The sequence below is a fragment of the Ranitomeya variabilis genome, chromosome 1 (assembly GCF_051348905.1).
Source record: "Ranitomeya variabilis isolate aRanVar5 chromosome 1, aRanVar5.hap1, whole genome shotgun sequence".
Lineage (NCBI taxonomy): Eukaryota > Metazoa > Chordata > Amphibia > Anura > Dendrobatidae > Ranitomeya > Ranitomeya variabilis.
The window spans coordinates 388,251,595-388,277,383 of NC_135232.1; the positions used below are offsets into that span (position 1 = coordinate 388,251,595).

Below are 25,789 nucleotides of genomic sequence, written 5' to 3' on the forward strand. Positions count from 1 at the left end.
GGGAGGCTGTGTGGGGCTCATGCTGTATATTGGAGGCTGTGTGGGGCTCATGTTGTATATAGGAGGTTGTGTGGGGCTCATGCTGTATATAGGAGGCTGTACGGGGCTCATGCTATATATAGGAGGCTGTGTGGGGCTCATGCTGTATACAGGAGGCTGTGTGGGGCTCATGCTGTATACAGGAGGCTGTGTGGGGCTCATGCTGTATATAGGGAGGCTGTACGGGGCTCATGCTGTATATAGGAAGCTGTACGGGGCTCATGCTGTATATAGGAAGCTGTACGGGGCTCATGCTGTATATAGGAGGCTGCCGTGTACAATACATGGCACCAGCCCCCCATCCTATGCACCCCACCCCCCACTTCGGCTAACATGCTTATGTTTCTCTGCCCAACAATAAGAGCCCTCTCCTGACGATTGCCTCATTCCCCGTAGTCCCTGGGCTGTGGGGGCAGAGCCGTGTGGCGTGTCGGACTCCATGTGCCCCCTCTCCGGTGTCTCCTGTGTGCGCAGCTCCTCCCGCAGACGGGGTCACCTCAGGACTGGCGTCCTCACCGCTACCACCCTGAGGAGGAGGACAGCTGCGGCCGCGTCGCCCTTTTAAGAGCCAGCTGTGTGCCCGTCTGTAAGTGTGTGTATGTGTGTCTGGCGGAGTAGCACGCTGGAAACAGGGGGAGTGCTGTGATTGGTCGGCGCCCCGGCTGCCAGCCCGCCCCTGGCCGGGAGGGGCGCCCTGATTGGAAGAGGCACGGAGGTAAACAGAATAGAAGGTCCCCTTCCATCAGAACCTATGGGAGCCGCATCCCATTGTGACGCGGGGGGTTCTGTTAAATTGTTACCGAGCCGGAGGATTCCTGAGCCCTGAGTGGAGGCGGCGACAAGTGTCTCATCTCCTCCAGCTTTGTCTGGGAGTGCACTGGGCACAGTCAGGGAGACAAAGCCCACAATGCTGCGCTAGCGGTGGCGGCGCTGCTCCGGAGCTGCCACGTGTGGGCTGGAAGTTTGGGAAAGTGTGCTGCAGACACAGGAGGGGCATTGTGTACTAGCGGCGGGGAGGTCCCAGACTGGTGCTGTCTGCGGAACATGAGGGGCTGCACTCACTGAGCGCACAGCCGCCGCACACTGCCAGCGCCTTCTCCGCCGGAGCCGCCTGCGATGACAGCTGTCGCCTACATGGACCTGGTGGCGGCTCAGTGTCTGGTGTCCATCTCCCACCGCGCGCACCAGCAGCCGGGCGCCGAGCCCGCCCGCCCGGACGGCCAGTCCGCACCTGCAGACCTGCGCAGGATGGCCGAGCAGGAGCAGAGCCTGCACCTGCGGACAATGGCGGAGCCGGGGCTGGCCAAGGAGCTGCACGACGGCCCGGGGGACGCCTGGAAGGACTACTGCACCCTGCTCACTATCGCCAAGAGCCTGCTGGAGCTGAACAAGTACCGGCCGCTGCCCTCCCCGGTGTACAGCGACGAGGAGCTCAGCTCGGACAGTGACGTGACCACCAGCTCCAGCAGCACGACCCCCAGCCGGACGGACTACAGCCCCGAGCCCGACTCCGCGCAGCCACGCCCACCCGGCTCCCCGCCACGCCCCGCCGGCTCCTCCAGCGAGAAGAGGCACAGGTGTCCTTATAGCGGCTGCGGCAAGGTGTACGGCAAGTCCTCCCACCTCAAAGCCCATTACCGAGTGCACACAGGTCAGTACCGCACCCACCTGTGGGCACTGAGGGAGCCAGACACACACATGCCACCTTTCTGTTACTGCACTAAGCTGGCATAGACATGCTCACAACATTGCAGTAACTTCATGTCAACTCCTGCCAAGTTCACTTTCCCTCCAGCAAATGTAAAATGTAGCCCTGCAGGGGGCAGTGCGTGCCCCTAACACCTGCCAGCTCACGTCTCATTAGTCTGACCACTTTTACCAACACATGCGGTCTGCGAACCGTGACTATCGGAGCCTTCTGCCCTCCGAATAAAGTGCCGGAGTCCGAATCCACTTATTAGGTGGTGTTCCTAGTGCCCTCCTTGTGCCATGCTTGACCCCAGAGTTGTGACTCACTACATACCTTTGGTAACGTGGTTGTCACCCCCTAGGTGGTGTTCCTAGTGCCCTCCTGCCATTCTGGACCCCAGAGTTGTGACTCACTAAATACCTTTGGTAATGTGGTTGTCCCCCCTAGGTGGTATTCCTAGTGCCCTCCTGCCATTCTGGACCCCAGAGTTGTGACTCACTACATACCTTTGGTAACGTGGTTGTCGCCCCCTAGGTGGTATTCCTAGTGCCCTCCTGCCATTCTGGACCCCAGAGTTGTGACTCACTACATACCTTTGGTAAAGTGGTTGTCGCCCCCTAGGTGGTATTCCTAGTGCCATTCTGGACCCCAGAGTTGTGACTCACTACATGCTTTTGGTAACGTGGTTGTTGCCCCCTAGGTGGTGTTCCTAGTGCCCTCCTGCCATTCTTGACCCCAGAGTTGTGACTCACTACATGCTTTTGGTAACGTGGTTGTCGCCCCCTAGGTGGTATTCCTAGTGCCCTCCTGCCATTCTGGACCCCAGAGTTGTGACTCACTACATACCTTTGGTAAAGTGGTTGTCGCCCCCTAGGTGGTATTCCTAGTGCCATTCTGGACCCCAGAGTTGTGACTCACTACATGCTTTTGGTAACGTGGTTGTTGCCCCCTAGGTGGTGTTCCTAGTGCCCTCCTGCCATTCTTGACCCCAGAGTTGTGACTCACTACATGCTTTTGGTAACGTGGTTGTCGCCCCCTAGGTGGTATTCCTAGTGCCCTCCTGCCATTCTTGACCCCAGAGTTGTGACTCACTACATGCTTTTGGTAACGTGGTTGTCGCCCCCTAGGTGGTGTTCCTAGTGCCCTCCTGCCATTCTTGACCCCAGAGTTGTGACTCACTACATGCTTTTGGTAACGTGGTTGTCGCCCCCTAGGTGGTATTCCTAGTGCCCTCCTTGTGCCATTCTTGACCCCAGAGTTGTGACTCACTACATGCTTTTGGCAACGTGGTTGTCGCGTTGTGAGCTTTATAGAAGGTGGTTCCCGTAGATTCGGGAAACACCCCTATGGTCACGCCTGGATTTGTAACCCGGCCAACCGGTGGGCGGCTACCATTTCCACGTGGTTTGTAGCATGACGTCACTCGACAAGCAACATTCACCTGGGTTCAGTGCCATTCATTCAACACACTGTAGAGTTTTCGAAAAAGGGCATGAAAGTGCCCGATGGCTGCGAATAACTTATCCGAGAAGGATCAGCTTAGGTCACTGGGTCCAGTCACCCTACGACCAAAGTTGGGAGCGAGATGCCACCTACTAGCCCGATACCATCTAGATTGGCCAGGTAGATCGCCGGTTGGTGTGTGCGAGGTGTCCAGATTAGGGGGTATTTTCAGATTAGCCTGGTTCCTAATCTCTGGATGTGGCAGTCTGGTGGGCTTTGTATTTGTGGATGTATCTTTTTTCCCTCTCGTTTGATTCCGAGCCAGCAGGGGTAGGAGCGAGCTGTCTAATCGCATTCTTCATTATCTGCTTCCGCACTTCCATACCAACGAGCTGACCTCAGATTACCTCTTCCACTGAGACTGACTGAGGAGATTGTATTTCTGCTGCTCCACCGCCCGCTCTCAGACAGCATCTAGTGTATCGCAGACCCTCCATCTCACAACAGCTGGCTCCCCACCACCCCAAATACTACCCCCCCCCCCATATTTACATCTTTAATCCAACAAACGAGATATTACACCCCCTGACGGAGAATTGGAGAGTCGTGGTGTTCAGATCTGCATCATCTCTCAGCCCTCCGCTGATATTCTGCTTACATTCACATTTCCCAACAAACTCAATGATTCATCCTCCAAGTGTAGGCATGCCCCATATGCCATCTGTGGGCTGAAAGGTGTGGTAGACGATGCCATGACTAAGTGCACAATTTGCGGTTTCGCATGAGAAATCTCTGGTTTCATCTGCATTTCTATTGGCATGGATGACTTTGCAGCCACCTTGCAAGAACCTGCTAATTATGCCACAGAGACCTGAGTCTCGGAGAGGGTGACATCACATTTGTCAGGTCCCCTCTGTACTCGCCAGCACATTTGCATTTATTAGATTTTTCTTAGATTGATGTTTATGGCTTTTCATTTTCGGGTGGGGAGGAGAGGGGTCAGGAGATCCCTGTAAGAGGCAGCGATCCCGCTGAAACTCTGGTCAGTATTCTTTTGTTTCCATGGGCATGATTGGTTACAGCCAAGAAAGAGTGATTCTCGGGTGTGTCTGTGGAAAAGTACAGCAGCCCTCACTTGCACCAGCCTCTCCACCCATAGAAGTTCTGCTGTGGGTGCAAACAAAGACTTTTTAAGAATACTCCATGCAGAATGCAGTATGAAACCTGGGTTTATGAGCAGGTGACATCACTGGAGGCCACCCTGTATAATCATCTCTTCTACTGCCAGACGTCCCTTGTCATTTCTCACCAGCTTTATGATGGATATGTCTGCAGGTTCAGCATTCTTACAAATGAATGGATAGGACTCATCTATGCTATGTAGTTATCTAAATGTGTCCAACACGATAGGCTATACAAGTACTCCTAGGTACAATAGACCATGTACCTACACGGAGGGGGGCAATAGGCATTAAACCCATGACATAATTCTTCTTTCCTATAGGCTGTGAACCTGGAGCTCCATCTGTTCACATTGTGAAACAGAAGGGATCAGTTGAGGGTCAGGGAGACCTTCTCTCCAACAAGGAATTGTTAAAAGGAGCACAATTTTCATCTTGCCATGTCTTTCTCATCTTCCTCTGTCTATACGCCTGATGATTTAACTCATGGGCTTAGTCTGGGACAACCTGTGCCACTTCAAATGAAATCACATGTAGGTCTGCTGCTCCTACAAAGGGAGCTGTTGGCTGCCAACTTCCAATAAATATGCATATTTGCTTGGTGAACCATGTGTTCCTAATGGAAATAAGGGGGTATATTTCTTCTTATGGAGAATGACATGCCAGTGTAAGGAGACATATAGGCCAAGCAATGCTCGGCTAGGAATTTAAACATGTCAATATTCTCGTCACAGAGAAAGAGAACTTGACCTCTAGTTCCACCTATTGGATATAGCAACCCTTTAACAAGCCTTGCCACATGACTTAGGATATTTTACATATTTAAATTTTCAGAGGAGTATTTCATGGCCTGCAAGTCTCCTTACTCCAGCTTGGCATTCTCCATCAGGAGAAACATTTCCCCTTAGATTCTGTGTCAGAGGCGTATCACCTAGCTAAATCAGATCGCCTGCATTATACTGTAGGGGCAAACACCATAAAACGTGTCTGCAAATGAAGTGTCTGCTTTTGGCCTTCTTATCTCAAGTCATGTATCAATTCTCGTTAAAAGGTTAATATTGACTTGGAGGATTGCAACTTTCAATAAGTGGCATTAGAATTCAAATTCTCTTTTTTTCTGAAGAGGCAATTAGTGATGAGCGAACATGCTCGGATAATATGTTATCCGAGCATGCTTGGGTGCTGACCAAGTGTCTTCGACGTACTCAAATACTATGTTCGAGTCCCTTCGGCTGCAAGTCTTGCAGCTGTTAGACAGCTGCAACACATGAAGGCATTGCCTAACAAACAGGAAATCCCAGCATGTGTTGTGGCTGTCTAACGGGGACTTTAGCACGTGAGCATGCTCGGACTACACCTTATCCAAGCACGTTTGCTCATCACTAGAGGCAATTTACATTCTAATGGGAAGAGATGGGTAAACGGCTGCCAAAATCCTCTAGTGGTGGTTTATTGTCTGGTTTGGTGTTTTATCCTAAGTGGTGTGGTAAGGCTTGTTATTATCTTTTAGGATTGCTTCTCCCAATAGGTGGCACTAGAATTCTTGTCCTCTTCCTCTATAAGGAGGATATTTCCATATATAAGTTCCTAAGCTCCTTACTGGGGTCTAAGGGATAACATTTCTCCTTATGGAGAGTGACATACCAGCTGGCTTGTCAAGGTAAGGAGGCTTATTCGCCGTGCAATGCTCCTCTGGGAAATTAAATATGCAAATTGCCTCTTCTGAGAAGAAGTGGACTTAACTCTATAGTGCCACCTGTTGGAAGTAGCGATCCTACAAGTCACAATCAACCCTCTAACGAGTCGTGCAATATGACTTAGGATAAAAGCCAAATCAGTATCTCAATTCGCAGACACGGTGTTTCGGGCTGTTGGCCCTCGTCAGTGCGAAGCATGAGAACTGATTTGGCTAGGCGAGAGGCTCTGGCCTGCCTCCTTACCTTGACAAGCCAGCTGGTATGTCACTCTCCATAAGGAGAAACGTTACCCCTTAGACTCCAGTCCAGAGCCTCTCACCTAGCCAAATCAGTTCTCATGCTTTGCACTGACGTGGGCCAACAGCCCGAAACACCGTGTCTGCGAATTGAGATACTGATTTGGCTTTTATCCTAAGTCATATTGCACGACTCGTTAAAGGGTTGATTGTGACTTGTAGGATCGCTACTTCCAACAGGTGGCGCTATAGAGTTAAGTCCTCTTTTTCTCTGAAGAGGCAATTTGCATATTTAAGCTCCTTACAGCAGCTTGGCACTCAGTGAAGAGGCAGTTTGCATTCCTAATAGAAAGAGAGGGGTAAGCAACTGCCAAAAACCTCCGATGATGGTTTATTCTCTGGCCTGGCTTGTTACGCTAAGTTATTTGGAAAGGCTCTTTAAAGGTTGAACATTGACTTACAGTATTATTATGCGTTGCTTATATAGCGCCATAATATTCCAGAGTTTTACAGACATCACCACTTGTCCCCATTGGGGCTCACAATCTAAATTCCCTATCAGTATGTCTTTGGAGTGTGCCTTGGAGATGTTGTCCTTGAAGGGGTTTGAACCCAGGCCCCCGGTGCTGCAAAGCGTCAGTCCTAACCACTGAGCCACCATGCTTCCCTAGCTACCCTTATGAAGTGGCACTAGAGTTCAAAGCCCCTTTCTCTTTGAAGAAGATATTTGCATACTTAAATGGAACTGTCACCACATTTGACCTATCTAACTTATTAATATAGACTGCTGAGGAGAATAATTGTGTGCCTCCTGTTAGATGCCTTTTTGTTGAGAAATCCTCTTTTATCACTTTATATAAATTATCTCTTCCAGGCTCTGGGGTGGATGGTGCCTGGAGATGACACTGCCTCAGCACTTTATTATCCTATGTATCATCTCCTGTAGGATGTTTTGGAAACAGACCTTATGATGTCAGGCAAAGGAGTACATGCCATAGAGACAGCACAATCTGCGGCTATGGGACACCAGTTGGTTTCATTCATAAAACCTGTGCAAAGGTCCTATCTCTGGATGTCCTACAATATTGGCAAAACAGTGTGTGGGGAATTAAAGGAGTATTCCTATCTCTATCTTAGGATCATTGAAGATCTATTGCCCATTTAACCCAAAGATTCTAGAAAAGAAATGGAGCAAAAATAGCACAATGTCTTCCAGTCTCTGGTGTGTAGGACATGGTAATGTTAATCAGGAGGCACATTTGATTTGCTATATGCCGCCTGCAACCATGTGTACACTCCTGTTGTCACATGTCAACACAGTGTATACTAACAGTATGTCATTGTGATCATGGAATGGATGACATACTCGGCTCATGCTAGTTTCCTAGGAAATGACATCCGACTACGCTGTTGCAACTAAAAGTGAGCGATCTATGATGTGGCCCTTATGTCTCATTACCTTGTCACATCTGCATTGGCAGGAGACTGTTATGTATGCAGAAGCAAGGATTTAAATATACAACCTACTGACTGCCGGTGACACAGAGTTCTGGGTGTCTGCAAGAACATTGCCTTAATTTAAGGATTTTGACAAGCTGCTGCCTAAGGTGTCACATAGGCCTTGTTCACATATAGCATACGTATGCAGCCCATACCCTCGTTCAGTTCGGCGTCAGGTGGTAAGAAAGGGTATGGGGCACTATAGTGCGGCCTAATGAAGGTATAGTTACGTTTTTAAGCTGTAAAGGGTTAACCCATATCGCTTATCTAGTAATGGGCTGAAATTGGGTTTCATTTCTGACACCCATTATTATACAGGAAGTACAGGTCCTTCTCAAAAAATTAGCATATAGTGTTAAATTTCATTATTTACCATAATGTAATGATTACAATTAAACTTTCATATACTATAGATTCTTTATCCACCAACTGAAATTTGTCAGGTCTTTTATTGTTTTAATACTGATGATTTTGGCATACAACTCCTGATAACCCAAAAAACCTGTCTCAATAAATTAGCATATCAAGAAAAGGTTCTCTAAATGACCTATTACCCTAATCTTCTGAATCAACTAATTAACTCTAAACACATGCAAAAGATACCTGAGGCTTTTAAAAACTCCCTGCCTGGTTCATTACTCAAAACCCCCATCATGGGTAAGACTAGCGACCTGACAGATGTCAAGAAGGCCATCATTGACACCCTCAAGCAAGAGGGTAAGACCCAGAAAGAAATTTCTCAACAAATAGGCTGTTCCCAGAGTGCTGTATCAAGGCACCTCAATGGTAAGTCTGTTGGAAGGAAACAATGTGGCAGAAAACGCTGTACAACGAGAAGAGGTGACCGGAACCTGAGGAAGCAGTGGACTGAGTCTGGTGTGGAAACATCCAGAGCCACCGTGCACAGGCGTGTGCAGGAAATGGGCTACAGGTGCCGCATTCCCCAGGTAAAGCCACTTTTGAACCATAAACAGCGGCAGAAGCGCCTGACCTGGGCTACAGAGAAGCAGCACTGGACTGTTGCTAAGTGGTCCCAAGTACTTTTTTCTGATGAAAGCAAATTTTGCATGTCATTCGGAAATCAAGGTGCCAGAGTCTGGAGGAAGACTGGGGAGAAGGAAATGCCAAAATGCCTGAAGTCCAGTGTCAAGTACCCACAGTCAGTGATGGTGTGGGGTGCCATGTCAGCTGCTGGTGTTGGTCCACTGTGTTTCATCAAGGGCAGGGTCAATGCAGCTAGCTATCAGGAGATTTTGGAGCACTTCATGCTTCCATCGGCTGAAATGCTTTATGGAGATGAAGATTTCATTTTCCAGCACGAACTGGCACCTGCTCACAGTGCCAAAACCACTGGTAAATGGTTTACTGACCATGGTATTACTGTGCTCAATTGGCCTGCCAACTCTCCTGACCTGAACCCCATAGAGAATCAGTGGGATATTGTGAAGAGAAAGTTGAGAGACGCAAGACCCAACACTCTGGATGAGCTTAAGGCCGCTATTGAAGCATCCTGGGCCTCCATAACATCTCAGCAGTGTCACAGGCTGATTGCCTCCATGCCACGCCGCATTGAAGCAGTCATTTCTGCCAAAGGATTCCCGACCAAGTATTGAGTGCATAACTGAACATTATTATTTGATGGTTTTTTTGTTTGGTATTAAAAAACACTTTTATTTGATTGGTCGGGTGAAATATGCTAATTTATTGAGACAGGTTTTTTGGGTTATCAGGAGTTGTATGCCAAAATCATCAGTATTAAAACAATAAAAGACCTGACAAATTTCAGTTGGTGGATAATGAATCTATAGTATATGAAAGTTTAATTGTAATCATTACATTATGGTAAATAATGAAATTTAACACTATATGCTAATTTTTTGAGAAGGACCTGTATATCTTTGTTTGTAGAGTGATAAAACCCATATAGTTTTAGATTATACTGGCGCTCTATTGTTTAGCAGTAGTAATCAGGCATACATATTACTGAGGTGAGGGTTAACCCTTATGGAATGTGTTAAATGAGCTGTCCGCTCTCCAGACTTCATTGTTTTGGGAAATGATGGAAATACTGACTGCATCTTTCTCTTCTCTGCATTGTGTGTTCCTTTGTTATAGCTCTAATTTATTAATTTATGAATTCATTGACAAGTGTTTGGTACTTTTACCCTTGTCAAAGGGGTGTATCCCTGTTTGGTACAGACAGCACTGATTGGATAGAATGTCATACCCGTAGCTGGTAACATCCAATTGTCAATTTATTCATTATTTTTTAATAGGAATAACAGAGGAACTATACAAGTCAAAATAAAATAAAAAAATAAAAAATTTAAAAAAAGACCCAGAATTCCTATAAAATGGGGATTACAATTATTGACTAAAGCTCACATTAGGACTTTCCTTTAAAGGAAACCTGTCACCCCGTTTTTTCCGTATGAGATAAAAATACTGTTAAATAGGGCCTGAGCTGTGCATTACAATAGTGTATTTTGTGGACCCCGATTCCCCACCTATGCTGCCGAAATACGTTACCAAAGTAGCCGTTTTCGCCTGTCAATCAGGCTGGTCTGGTCAGATGGGCGTGGTGACATCGCTGTTTCTTCCCCCAGATCTTGCTTATTTTTCCGTTGGTGGCGTAGTGGTTTGCGCATGCCCAAGGTCCCGAATCCACTGCACAGGGGAGGGAAAAGAGCGCGATCTGCGCTATTCCCCTGGTGATCGGTGGGGGCGGCCATCTTCCTGTGGCCGCGCGTGCGCAGATGGAGCGCTCTGCTGCTCGGGGCTTCAGGAAAATGGCCGCGGGATGCCGCGCGTGCGCAGATGGAGATCGCGGTGGCCATTTTCCTGAAGCAGAGTTCGCATCTCGGCTTCAGGAAAATGGCCGCCGCGATCTCCATCTGCGCACGCGCGGCATCCCACAGCCATTTTCCTGAAGCCCCGGGCAGCAGAGCGCTCCATCTGCGCACGCGCGGCCACAGGAAGATGGCCGCCCCCACCGATCACCAGGGGAATAGCGCAGATCGCGCTCTTTTCCCTCCCCTGTGCAGTGGATTCGGGACCTTGGGCATGCGTAAACCACTACGCCACCAACGGAAAACTAAGCAAGATCTGGGGGAAGACACCACACCCATCTGACCAGACCAGCCTGATTGACAGGCAAAAACGGCTACTTTGGTAACGTATTTCGGCAGCATAGGTGGGGAATCGGGGTCCACAAAATACACTATTGTAATGCACAGCTCAGGCCCTATTTAACAGTATTTTTATCTCATACGGAAAAAACGGGGTGACAGGTGCCCTTTAACACCACCCCACTCACCTCTGCAATCATTGTTACCTCCTCATATCAATGTTCTACAAATATTGCAGTTAATGGAGAGAAGGGATCCTGGCACCTGTTCTCTCTACCCATGAAATTCCCAATTATACTAGGCCCTCTTTAGGAGCCCCGAAGCTCCACAGGTTCACAACCTATAATATTTGACATATACATGTCAAATAGTGGAAAGCTTCAAAGGACAAAGGGAATTGTAATCTGTAGCTTTCATATATTTCTAGTCGGTTCTGTCTTTTTCTCTTTTTTAGGTAATTCTTTTTTACCCCCATAGGTGAACGTCCATTTCCATGCACATGGCCTGACTGCCTTAAAAAGTTCTCCCGGTCAGATGAGCTGACACGCCATTACCGGACGCACACGGGTGAGAAGCAGTTTCGATGTCCCCTGTGCGAGAAGAGGTTCATGAGGAGTGACCACCTGACCAAGCACGCCCGCCGCCATACAGATTTCCATCCAAGCATGATTAAGAGGTCCAAGAGGTCCAACTCAACCTTCATCTGAGTATACAATCATAGAGTAACCAAGCTGTCAAATGAAAATCTCAGCTGCTGTACATATCATCTTGCATCTTGTCAAAGGAAATGTAGCAGTTTAACATTCATGCTTCTGCAGCAGTGTATTTAAAGGAAACTGCTGCCCGGTTTCTTTTGGCGGCATCCAACTCTAGGTATTTTTTGTAGTGGTGTGATCTGTACCATCACGGTTTTGACTGTACTATCGTTTGTGCTTGCGCTGGCATGCATATGTGTTTATGAAATAGAAACCACAATGGATTAGCTTTACATTTGTGAACGAAGTACAAGTATGAGGACACATGCATACGTATATAAGGGAATCCTCTTTTTTTTTTTTTTTTTCTCCTTGATGACATATGGAAAATATACATTTTATGAAGCAAGCTAGTATAGAACATGCTTGAACTTGGTTTCTTGTGGGATAATGTCTTACAGTGGCTTGAAATCTGTGTTTTATTGTTGATGGACTATTGATCTCCTTATAATATGGAGGAACACAGTCACCTCCGTTGACTGGGGCACTTTGGTAGGACCTGCGCCATTTCCTATGGAGCATGGCAGAGGAAAGGAAAAAAAAAGTAAAATCGGCATAAAGCTAACTGAGGGCTAGAAGGCATATTTGGTGGATCCTCTACCACCCTGAGTCTCCCTCATTTGTAGGTTGGGAAACACGTGTTAAAGGGGAGATGCAATACTCAGTAATCAATTGTATATTCAGCATACAAGACACACGTCCTGCAGTGGAAGTCATTTCGCACCATGTACGACGGTCGGCAAACTTTGTCTCTACATCCACTTTGCATCTTCTGAGGACTTGCGTGCAGCTGTGTTGGACACTCTGAAGGAACGTGTATGCCTTTCCCTGCAAGCTTAGATGAGTTATCTGAGGGTCATTTCAGTAGAATTGTATATTGCTATGCACATTTTGTTACCAACATAGCAATGACAACCAGTTCCTGCAAAACCAGAATGTTTGACCGGGCTGTTGACAGATGCATTGCTGTCTTCTTAGTGCTTAGGGTAAATGAGCGCTTCGACACTAAGCAGTGTGAACTTGCAAAGAAGTCTATTGCATAGATCAATGCCAGGCAGTTGGTCTGTCACTGCATCCACTACAGTACCGCACTTTCTGATTGTGGGACGACACTCAGCATGCACAGACTGACAGAAAGTGTCACTCTTCTTAAATGCCTCACCATTGTGTCATTTAGGTTCTCGATCTAATTATCCAATTCACGTTTACATCATTTCATTTGGTAGCCAGACAAACCAAATGGAATGAAGACTTTTTGCACCTTATGTTTCCAGTGATAATTTCACCTGACGGTGATATTTTCAGACTTGTTCCATACTGGGGAGGCTGACCATTGGTGTGATGGCCTCCTCAGCGGTGAGGGGTGGGGGGTAACTATGCAGAGCTTGGCCACACAGGCAGTTTACAAATTCATGTCTTTGTACATACGAGATTCGGTCCATTCCATGTTCGTAGTAGATAGACGTACTCCGATCACTCCACAGGTTCCTATGTAACAAGTAGAAAGGACGGTTGTAAAAATAGTCCACGCTGTCAGCTAAAAATGGCTTATAGAGTGGTAGATTTTATGTGACCCACTCACTCAAATTCTAGAGACATCAAGTCACAAACCATGAAAAACAAGCCGGCAAGATTTTCTACATTTTTTTTTTTTTTTTTTTTACTGATTCACTTAGCCTTTAAAAACAATTTCATATATGCACGGGGAGGAAACATTAGCTGTAATTCTGATCCCAGATATGATACCATAACCCTTGGGACAATTTTATAGTCATACAAGTGCCAAGGGTCTTGTTTTTATACTGTTTTTTACAATTTTCACATGGCTCTAGTGCCTACTTCATTGGATGTCTTTAGAACATTTCATTCATTTGGACTGACCTTCAAAATCAACATAACGGAGTCTATTGCTCAAGTAAGGGGGGACAATTGGTATAAACCAAGGCTTCCAAGTCAGTGTCTTCTGTGCACTTAAAGGGAATCCCGTAACAAAACCGAAAATGAGATGTATTCCTCCTTGTGTAGCTTTTCGAGAAAAGGTGAAAAGCGAGAGGTACAGCACAGTAGGCACCTTATTATTTTTTATTTAATACTGTTCCTTGATTACAAATTAATATTAAACAATGTGCAATCGTACGTCTGCCTTTAGGCCATAGAAAGACTGTTGCAAAAATACACTACAGTTCAATTATACTACGAAATAAGGAATGTCAGGAAAAGAATAAAAAATACAAAAAACTAAAAAACATACACTTTCTACCTCTGTTTCAGTTTTTGAAACACCTAATTCTTTTATTCCACATAACAAAATAATTCTTCCAGATAACCAGATTAAAAAAAAAATAGCAAAAAAAAAAATATGTTAAGGGACTTGAAAAAAAAAACAAAACAGTATGGTTTGGTTTAACGTTTTTCTCATTTACTGCCAGGGGCAGCATGTGGTTTTAGTGGGAGATCTTTGTAAAAGGCTAAATGAGGACAACTACAAGCATTTCTGGTTTTGCACATCGAGCAGAAAGAAAAAAAAAAAATGAAGAGCTTAACATCAACAAGCACAAATTCTATACAGTGACTTCATGTATCATGTTATCGAAATCCTTGTGGGGTTTTTCCTGTTGACTTTCATCTTCAAAGCCCCCCGAGCTCTGTGTGTAATCATTGAGATAATGATGTCTGTCTGTTAAGTAGTTGACATAAGATGTTTGAGCATTGTATTATATAGCATCCTGACTTGCTTTAAGGTGTATAGGTACAGTACGGATTTCGATTGGATTTGTATTGGTGATTATGATAAAATCGAGCTTCGACGCGTTTCAGCTTCTGAGTACATCCAACCACATCACTTCTTTTTGAGTTTAAGATAAGTGAACTTTAGTCAAAGTGACATTAAGGAGATGATGTTTATTTTGTGATTGACTTACGACGCATGTGTCTTTACCACTTCTGATGAAAACATCGTTTTTATAACCTTTTATAACACTTTGCTGTGGCTTTAAATCAAGAGGGGCGCGTATGGCTCCATTGTGTCAAATTCAGGAATAATAATACTTGTTTCATGCATGGAATTCCATCATTATGCTTCTCTTAAAACATCGGTGTAATGCTCAGTACAAAACTGGTGAAGGAGAATTACAAGGACGACATTCCAAGAAACCAATCCGCGCCCTCATGAGGCGAGAAGGAATCAAACCATACACCATCATTTAACAGGATTTTAAATCACTGTGGAAACTACAGTGCAAAGTCCAGTCATTATCACTGTAAAAGACATGGCTTTGGGCATCATTTACATTTTGGAAATAATTGAATAATTTGCTTTTCTCAACATCACATAGATGATATTCTTGTTTACTTACTTGTGTCATAGTCTGGTCCTAACATGAGTGGCCATGTAGCCTTAGTAGAAAATATCCAGACAGACAACAGGCCTTAATGTGTAATTCTAGTTTGGCGACTGACATTTTTACATTTACAAAATTGTTTCTGTCCATAACAGTTTGGCTAATTTGGCCCAAAATTGGACCATGTATGACCAGCTAATAATCTCTTCTTAGAATCGGAGACATTTAAGAAGACACAAGTAGGTTTTCCAAAGTGTTGGAAAACCTCCTTGCACGTGTGAAAAAATCCCCTGTTCTTATAGAAGAGGGAAGAATTGAAGAGCTAAAATGCCACTGATAACACAATGCCTTTGAAGATGTCTCCCTAATCATCTCAATATATTTGGCTTGTTAAATGATGTGAACACTATTTTGTCAAAATTGCACTATGCAGACCAATTCATTTCTATGGTTATAGATTACACAAAAACTGAGTCTGTAGTTTTGTGTTACTCCATTCCCTTTGCCTTCTCTTCTTGCTAACCGTCATTTAGGGGAAGAGGGGACAGATAGAAATGAGTTACACAAAGCTGCAAGATCAGACTTCACTAAGGGCCTGATTCATCAAAGCCTTTATCCCAGAATTCTATGAAAAGTAGCAACGTTTTAGTGCAGCTCAAAGTTGTGCTAAAAGTTTCCAACTTTCACCCAGCTTCAACAAAGTGGGCGGATGTGCACTAGGCAACAACCACGAGTCGAATTCGCTATGCCACAAATCTCCCGACGGGAGTAAAATTAGTGGCTAGGTGCCCACCACTTCTCCAACTTTCTTGATTCATAAAGGGGCATGAGGCATTCAGCACTCCATGAATCAGTAGCATCTGATTCCAGCACATAACCCCAACAAGACCAATGTGAACAACACTGGTCTTGATGAATCGAAGCCTAAGGGATTGTTTGTATCTAATCTGTAACCATGAAACCACATAAATTTACATAGGAGCTATAGATACAAAATTGTAGATTGTTAATCAAGGCTATTTACAATGTTGCCTCATTTTATGGTTTTAGATACATTAAAACAAAGACTAAAAGGTTACAAACGTATCAAAATCAACAAATGCCCAGAAATGTGTTAAAGGACAAAAAACTCGAGGAGCATTAACAACCACAGGTGGATAAACCACAGCACAATAGAGTATAATCCTTATGAAATAATTTTTATTGAGGAACAATTAAAATAGACATGAAATACACATTTAAAATGAGACTTCCTCCTGAGGAAGTCTCTACGAAACGTGCGTTGGGGCGGCAGGGACCTACGTGGTGCCGGCACTTTACCTTTTAAACACTTAGTGAGTATATCATGCTTCTTATTATACTTTCATATCTTAGGCTCACGCCTGTTGTTTCACCTTGCCACATTATACACTGACTTCAATGTGGGATAATGCTAGTTATCCGTTACTTATTATCCAGCAGCGTATATACCTTCTATACTGAACTTGGCCATTACACATACTATGTACCATGTGGTTGTCTCTGACACCATATACAGTTTCCATGGTGTGATCGCTGTAGTTTGTATCACTCTGATATTTATATGGCTGTATGATTAAATTACTATTAGCACTTTATGGGGCATTGAATTTCTACTCTATTATCCTAGACTGCATGTGCCAGGCACTTTGTGTGTCCTGTTTATTGGTTATCCAGTTTTTTCTCATTTTAAATGTGTATTTCATGTCTATTTTAATTGTTCCTCAATAAAAATTATTTCATAAGGATTATACTCTATTGTGCTGTGGTTTATCCACCTGTGGTTGGTAAAGGTTACAAACGTGTACATATAGCATTTACCTACAGCAAAGATAAGCAACTTTTTGAAAGGTAAGGATTTATCACTTTAATGGTGTTTTTTCTTAATTTTACATGAAAGTGCATTATTATATCAATTATGTTTACAGTTCAGGAATTTGTAGTAAATTTAAGAATAATGTAGAGGGGAAATATAGACGTTCAGTGTAAAGTGAAAAATAGTGGGGGTTTTTTACCCTACATGTATGATCTTCATAAGGCCTCTGGTACATAGAAACTTGCCTAAATGGTTGAAATTGATAAGAAGTGCTGTTTTGGCATTTCCACTTAGGCCGGATGCTGCCTACAACACTTTAGCAAGGATGTTTGGGGGTCTGGGGTGACAGATTGAAAACAATCTATCACTTAAAGGGGTTTCCTGCTTTAGTTTAAAAAATCAATTCAAACTCTAGATGCTCATCTATTAGTCATAACTAAGATCCTCTGCAAAAAACGTGTCTCCTGGAAGACCCATGATATTTATACATGACGTAATCCTGCGCTTCACCTGTAGAAGTGCTGGAGGAAGAGTGAACACTTCCTGCTAGGTTCTCGCTCAGAACTGATGGTCCATAGTGGTTACAGACGTGGGGAGCAGTGCAATGACTCTGTGACTGCCCTTCCATATAGTCCTAGCCATATATAGAGCACTTTTTGTAGTTATGAATTTTTTTTTCTTTTCAGGTGTACAGAAACATACTGTATAGGCTATAATGGCCTTTTGAGTAAAATGTGTCCATTTTAACCCAGCCATTTCTAGATTAGAGTTTTATTTTATCTGTGTTCTTCTAAAGCAGATTTATAGGTATTTATCAATGCAAATATTCTGCAATACACCCCACTTCAACAAATTACTGTTTATTTTAGTCTATTTCTCTCAATAGTTACAAGCAACCAGGAAATTAGGGAAGACTAAGTTTTGTAATCAGCTGAGATATGTCCATAATGTAATACTGTTCATCAAAGTCTGTTGCATCGTGTACTAAATAACATTTAGTGTACCAATGGGCCGTAACAGCAACTTTTTGAGTTACAGTATAGGACATATATAGTGAATCGGAAACATACCGTAATACTTTTTAAGGGTTTTTCTGGGTGTATTGTATGAAAAAGTTTTGTAATTGCAGAAGTACTTTGTGCAATTTCTCAGTGCTTTTAATGGGTGTCCGAGGGTGAAAACATGCCATGAGCTTATCCAATTGGCACAGGTGCAAGGCTTTTGCAATGAGTCAGTATCATGGTTTTTTTTTTCTACACAAAGAGCAGCGGCATAGCGGGGGACATATATACAAGGATGGGGGATATATACCAGGATGGGTTCCAGAATGAGGGACATATCCCGGGATGGGGACAGATAGAAGGACATACATACCAGGATGGAGGGCGCATATATGTATATATACATATTCACAATGGGGAGGAGCCCAAATCTTGCATCGGGGTCCATAGACTAGTTACGCCACTGGCGTTAAGTCCCCAGTTTATATTTGAGAAAAGGTGGACAACCTCTTTGACTATGTTGTGTCTGGGTGGCCTGCTAGACACACCATGAATTCGTGTCCAATCCTGTTGTTGTCGGGGAAAGTTAGCCACCCCAGAGGTGATTGGCAGCAGCATATTCCCCACTTCCTATTGAGAGCACACACTTGCTCATTGGAACTAAGAGTAGGAGGAAAAGCGGTCTGCTGTCTTTAAACCAGCCATGCACCTGGGTCAGTAATGGTATGTTTACATGTTGCGTTTTTACAGCTGCATAGAAGACACGTGATTTTGAAGCTTTTAACGTGCCGTTTTTGCAGGGCTTTTACTTGCATTTTCACCCATTCTTTTGGGTGGTTATTATAAGCACCTAACACACAAAAAAAGCCAGCAAAAGCACCACATGTAAGCATACCCTAAGACATGATCAGGACATGTTTTCAGCTTCTTGATATAAACCATATGTTCTAGTCACTGTATTGATTATTTTTGTTTGTTTTTGAGTTATTAAAACAAAGTAGTTTTGGAAAGTTGCATAACTTTTCTGTAGGTGATTTAAAAACAAAAAAACAAAACTGGATTTATATAAAACTTTAGGTTGTTAAAAAGAATAGTCTGTTTTGACTTTTCCCTACCACTAACCTATAAAACATCGGCATAATATAAGCTGCTGTTTGCACACATGAAGATCCATTCTCTGGATACCATGCATGAGTTTATTATGGAATCTCTCTAAGTATAATTTGAGTTCCATGCATTATATCTTAAAGAAATATTAACTACAATTCTTCCATTAATTGTTTTCAGCCTGTGAAATTAATTCCTTGTTACAAACTGAACTGTAGACTAAAGAAGATCCCTTATGTGTTGTTGAGATTGAAAAGCTTGATTCATTTGAAACATTTTCTGGGTGTCACACCTCCTAACAACAGATAAGGACAATGACAAGTGAAGAATGCAAAAGTTACATTATGGAAATCTCGAAAAATTGATCAAATCACTTTGCATCAAGTCTTCCAGAATGGATGCTGCCCAAGCATCGGTTCTGAAAGGGTGGTAAGATATTACAGTACAAACTTTCAATGCAGATCAATAACTTGCAATTTTCTGGCATAGTCATTTCTGCAATTGTTTAATTTTTACAATGTTTTTTTGTATAGTTTCATAAGTTATTTCTGCTTTCTTTTAGTTTTGGAGAGCAAATGGAATTGTTTAATCCAAGGGTTGTACTACCCAATTTTGTACAAGTGTATATAAAACTGTTCCAATAAAAAATGTCATACAAACACTTACGGATCTGTTTATGAATTGCATATATTAGGCGGCAAACAGTAACATTGGACTCCTAGAGCGTGTCTATGGTTAGAATTATTGTCGGCAGTCGTTTTTTGGGATGCAGGAATGTGTCCCTTATTTCAGAATTTGAATATTGTTGGTTACCATTTGCTAAACTAAATGTAGCAATACATAACTAACCAGAGCAGCAAGCATAACAGCTGCTGTGGGGCCCATCAACTAAAGGGGCCCTTCTCTGTTAATTGTAGGCCAGAGGTCTCCAAGCTGTGGCTTTCCAGCTGTGGTAAAACTACAACTCCCAGAATGCCTGGACAGTCATTAATGGCTGGCGATGCTGCAAAGCCACAGCTTGGAGACCAGTGCAATAGATGATTGCAGATCATTGGGTGATCAAGGAAAGAATGAAAAGACACAGGAGTCAGAATATAGACTAAAATAATGATATGCCATATTGACCCGGGTCCCATTTTAAGTTTGGTATGATGCCACTTGATCACTCATAACACCCCTGAATACTGGCCTGGTCCTGGAGTGAGAATCCCAAGTACCGTAATCTATACGGTAATCATGACCAACATTCATTAACTGCAAACCACCGACTGCAAAATCAGCTACTATGGATCCTGTGATGCTCCAGTATGAAATGTGCTTAAAGAATGCATATGTTGGCAAGATGGAAAATAATCCTATCAGTATTTAAAACATTACTAAACATAGTCTGATTCTAGATGATGTCCAGGGTGTAGGCTGACTATCTTACCTTATTGATTATGTGCGAAGCATTATTGTGGCCTGATATCACTATTAATATAATGTAAAAGGCTTTTACCCCAATCACCACTACTATGGTCATAGATACATATAGCTATGGATGAACCTAAAGAGGACTAAAGACTTGTTCAGACGAAAAAGGGAAACAAGCGAACATAGAGTAATAAAATATTTTAATAGTGAAATCGGGGGGTGAGGGGGTTGCTCACCTGATTGGCTTGTGTATGTCACAACTCCAGTAAATGCCCTTAGGGTATGTGTCCACGTTCAGGATTGCATCAGGATTTGGTCAGGATTTTCCATCAGTATTTGTAAGCCAAAACCAGGAGTGGGTGATAAATGCAGAAGTGGAGCACATGTTTCTGTTATACTTTTCCTCTAATTGTTCCACTCCTGGTTTTGGCTTACAAACACTGATGAAAAATCCTGACCAAATCCTGATGCAATCCTGAACGTGGACACATACCCTTAGATTGTTCAGCTGCTGCACTCACGTCTACAGATAAAAAAGGATCTTCTGCTTGTAGATTGAGCAGTAGATGATAGATGTTCTGGTAGACCACGCTGCTGTGAAAAAGTAATTCCACGTGTGGTAATACTTACAAGTAGCTTTTATTTACGCGTTTCAGGTTTGTACCGAACAACTTCTCATAACAACTACATAACCAGTAGTAATTCAGTTTTGAGAGAGGATTCGGTACGAAACACATTAATAAAAGCTACTTGTAGAGATTGGTGAATTTTATTGGGTCAAAGCTTATTCGGCAAGCTATAGCGCTTGCCGAACAAGCTGCAGAGGGAACCCGGCTTACTGGATCGCTCCGGCTGATCACCTGTTCGGCTTCACAGCTGCATGTGTTGTGGCTGTGTGACAGTCACGACACATGCATGGAGAGCCCAACAAACAGGGTCTCCATGCATGTCACCCAGCTGCGACACATGCAGCTGCGGAGCCGAACAGCTGATCAGCCGGAGCAATCCGGGTTCCCTCTGCAGCTTATTTGGTAAGCACTATAGCTTGCCGAATAAAGAGGGAGCCAAACATCTCTACACTGTGTTCCAAATTATTATGCACAAAGAGTTTAGGAGTGATAAGGTTAGAATTTTTTTGTTTGTCATTTAAACTCATTGATGGTGATGTGTGTCAGGGCTCTTTATATCACTGAAAGCAATTGCAGATACCTGTGCACATTAGTTTGGCAGGTGTGTCCAAATAAAGGCAAGACTACTTAAGGCTACGTTCACATTTGCGGTCAGCGCCGCAGCGTCGGGCGCCGCAGCGGCGCCGCATGCGTCATGCGCCCCTATACTTAACATGGGGGCGCATGGACATGCGTTGTGCTGCGTTTTGCGCTGCATGGCCGCAAGCGTTGGACGCAAGAAACGCTTCAAGTTGCATTTTTTTTGCGTCCAACTTGCGGGCAAAAACGACGCATGCGGCGCAAAACGCAGCGTTTTAGCGTGCGTTTTGCCGCGTTTTTGTTTGCGTTGTGCGCTGCGGCGCCGACGCTGCGGCGCACAACGCAAATGTGAACGTAGCCTTAGAAGGCTGTTCCACATTATTAAGCAGCCTACATTTTTTGCCAAAATGGGAAAGAAAAAGGATGTGTCGGCTGCTGAGAAGCAACAAATTGTGGAGTATTTAGGTCAAGGCATGACTACAATCAACATTGCCAAGACACTTCATCGCGATCATCGCACAATCAAGAAGTATGTAGTTGATTCCCAGCACACACGTGTGCATGCTGATCAGGAAAAATTGAGGACTCTTTCCAACAGGCAATTGCGTAAGGTTAAAAGAGCAGCTGCAAAAATGCCTTGCCATAGCAGCAGACAAGTTTTTGAAGCTGCTGGTGCCTCCAATATCCCCAGAACAACAAGATGCAGGGTTCTTTAGAGGTTTGCAGCTGTTCGTAAGCCATCCTGTCCACCACCTCTATCCACTGCACACAAGCAGAAACGGCCCAGTGGGCCAAACGATACATGAAGACTGACTTCCAAACTGTTTTGCTCACCGATGAGTGCCGTGCAACGCTCGATGGTCCATATGGATGGAGTGGAGGATGGCTGGTTGATGGACATCCCATGAAAACACGGCTAAGGCTCCAACAAGGAGGAGGTGGAGTAATGTTTTGGGCTGGAATCATGGGGAGAGAGATTGTCGGCCCCTTTATGATCCCTGAAGGGGTAAAGATGAACTCCATAATCTATGTGGAGTTTCTAAAACAACACTTCCTACCATGGTTCAAGAGGAAGAACCGTGCTTTCCGCAGCAAGATCATTTTCATGCATGATAATGCACCGTCTCATGCTGCAAAAAACACATCTGCATCTCTGGCTGCTATGGGTATAAAAGAGGACAAACTTATGGTGTGGCCACATCTTCCCCTGACCTCAACCCCATTGAGAACCTCTGGAGCATCATCAAAAGGAGTGTCTATGATGGCGGGAGGCAGTTCACATCTAAGCAACAGCTCTGGGAGGGTATTCTGTCCACATGCAAAACAATTGAAGCAGAAACCATCCAAAAACTGACAAATTCAATGGACGAGAGAGTTCAGAAGCTTCTTTCGAACAAAGGGTCCTATGTGCAAATGTAACATCACCTAGAATAAAGTTTTCACTTGAAAACTGTTTGATTTCATTTTGTAATAAGCTGATAATGCTTATAACTTCACAATTGACCATTTTTTTTGTTCAAAATAAAAAAAAAGGTTAAACTCTGCTGTGCATAATAATTTGTAACATGCATTTTGAGTGTTTATTTTTTTTAAAAAAGATACTGCTTTCATAGGCAGTTTGTTCCAAAACATTGCAATTATACTAGAATAGTAGATGACTGGAAAATAACAATGACTGCAATTCAGATAGGTAATTTAGAGAAAATATGAGGAAATATTATTTGCATAATAATTTGGAACACAGTGTACTTGTAAGTATTACCACACATGGAATGACTCCTTTTTCACAGCAGCACGGTCTACCAGAATATCTCTCTTCCTTCTCCTCAAAGAGGACTTTTTGGTTCTTCTGACATGTCTGTTAGTAAATACTTTTATACTTCCTGTAATAACAATTTTGGAATAAGTTTTCTTAGACACATGGGTTTTGTCATTCCTCTGTTATTCCTGCTAGAAATGTATGAATAAATTGATAATTGGGTGTTACCACTTTGGGGTATTTCCCAGCAAAGTCTGACCTGTCCGATCAGTGCTGATAATTGCACACTGTACAGTGACACACCCCTTTGACAAGGAGAATGGTAACACCCAATTCTAAACTCATTCATACATTTTCAAGAGGAGTAAGGGTATATGCACACAATAAGTAAACGCTGCGGGTTGGACGCTACGTTCTTGCACAGCGTCCAGCCCACAGCATCCAGCTGTTACAGCATAGTGGTGGATGGGATTTCAAGAAATCCCATGCTCACTATGTGTGCACTGACACCCGTGGCTCACCCGCGGAGACGGACATGCAACGCGTCTTTCCAGACCGCAGCATGTCTATTTACAGTATCTTGCGGAAACGCGAGTCTCCACAAGATAAATCTCACCCATACAATGTATAGGACGCGGTGAATCTGCACGGTTCAGTGAACACCTGCGATCAATAGCCATCGGCGCAATGGATGCAATGGACATGTGCTGCATCCAAAGCGCTGCCAATTACTGAACGTGTGCACATACCCTAAGGAACAGCACAATGTAGAGTTATGAGAAAAGACTTATGTGGAATGAAGCATCTACTAAAATAGTCATGATCAGTGTTTTGACAGGTTTCCTTACAATAACTTTAAATGAGAGCACATGGTAACATACTTTTCCATTATCTAGACAGCAGTGAGTTTTAAAAATAAATACGTAAAAAAAACATTTACAAACAATTATAAATATATTACTGGTTTATCAAAGCCCATTTGAATAAAAAAATATTAGACCATGAAGCAATTAGCATAGAATTTTCAAGCAAAAAATGACATGATAATGATAGCAGATGCGTCCCGAGCTTGTGCTGGATTTTGGCTCGTTGGGCCAACAGCTGTCTTCCCCACACACTTGAACGCATTGCTCGACCTTTGTACTGGGAGAGTGGAGCAAGCCACTGCCAAACTGAAGAATTAAAGGATCGGGAGAAGCAATACTACTATAATGGTTTTATATCATCGCTCTACTTTTCCCAGGCACAGCACCACTATTCTCCATGATTTCTGTACTTTTTTTTTCAGCTTGGAACCATTGCTGAGCTGCAAAGCCAGACAGTACATGGACAAGGTGGGTTCCTTCCTTCTAATCTCACAAACAACGTATTACTACTGGCAATTTTAAAAACACGATTTTGAGTGACCCTTCTGTTTTCTAATCCACTGATTGTATGCAAATAGCTCTTCTCCATAAGGAAAAAAAAAAACATTTTATACCAGCCTTTGCATGGACTCATTGAAAAAAGATGAGTCATCCTCAGACCACTATTTAATGGTTGTTAAACCCTCATTGAAGAAGTCTATACGTGTATGGAGACATTTATAAAACTAATGTTAAATGGGCTATCTTTTACATGCCAGAGACTAATACACACACGCACACAAATATGTGTGTGTGTGTGTAAGAATGAGTGATGCCGCGCGACTTGGGGGGGAATTTGCATCCCGTGCGGCACCGCTCATTGGCTCAGCCGCTGATCTCCCGACGGAATAGTGGTGCCGTTTTTGTCACTTGTGGAGGCGCAGTTTGTGGCCTTCCGGCCGCCGTGGATTGTGGGATAGCGACACAATCGCCAGAAGCTGTGACAGAGCCGATTGGCAATTATATATAATATAATGGCCGCTCTCTGCTATCCTCATCTCACTAGAGAGCTGTGTGTGGTTTTAACTGACACATTTGCAGGTTCCATCTCACAGGCAGACAGAGCTACACTATTGTTACAATACAGCAGAGCTGTGAGAGCTGCAGCAAATGTGTTTGTAATGAGACAAAATTCAGTACTACTACACAGGGTTAGTTACATGTCTCACACTGGTAATTTCCCCTTTCACTTAAAATACGCGCTGGTGGCAGATTCTCATGCAGATCTGTACCCAGACCGTAGGCGTTAACAGCTCATTTTCATATTAAGAAAACCTGGATATCTGAGGAATAAAACACTGGATTGCAGATATCAAGGTATCATTTTATTCAGCTTCCCATGACCTTATAGATGGCTGCGACTACATTTCCATATAGATGGGTTAGGAGGGTTGATCCTACTGCTAGATTCCCTTTAAGGGAAAGCTTAGCAAAAGGGCAGTAGAACATATGCTCCTTAGCCCTATTTGTCAAGATGTGGTGAGATTATCAGGACAATAAGTATTTTTATAGTAATTATTTAGGTTTGTACTCAGTAAATAGAAATTTAATT

The 25,789-nt window shown here is 43.7% G+C and overlaps 1 protein-coding gene across 2 annotated transcripts; it reads left to right on the top strand.

Moving 5' to 3' along the window:
- Nucleotides 1–778: 778 nt before the first annotated feature.
- KLF9 (KLF transcription factor 9) lies at nt 779–19,613 on the top strand. 2 transcript variants are annotated; one of them, XM_077249063.1, is made up of 4 exons: nt 779–1,690; nt 11,392–16,084; nt 16,822–16,879; nt 19,133–19,613. In XM_077249063.1, exons 1-2 carry the CDS (start codon nt 1,156–1,158, stop codon nt 11,619–11,621), a joined length of 765 nt encoding a protein of 254 aa, XP_077105178.1. In that variant the 5' UTR covers nt 779–1,155; the 3' UTR covers nt 11,622–16,084; nt 16,822–16,879; nt 19,133–19,613. The 2 variants fall into 2 exon arrangements, with proteins under 2 accessions (XP_077105178.1, XP_077105177.1); XM_077249062.1 differs by having other exon boundaries at nt 16,822–19,613.
- The last annotated feature ends 6,176 nt before the right edge of the window (nt 19,614–25,789 follow it).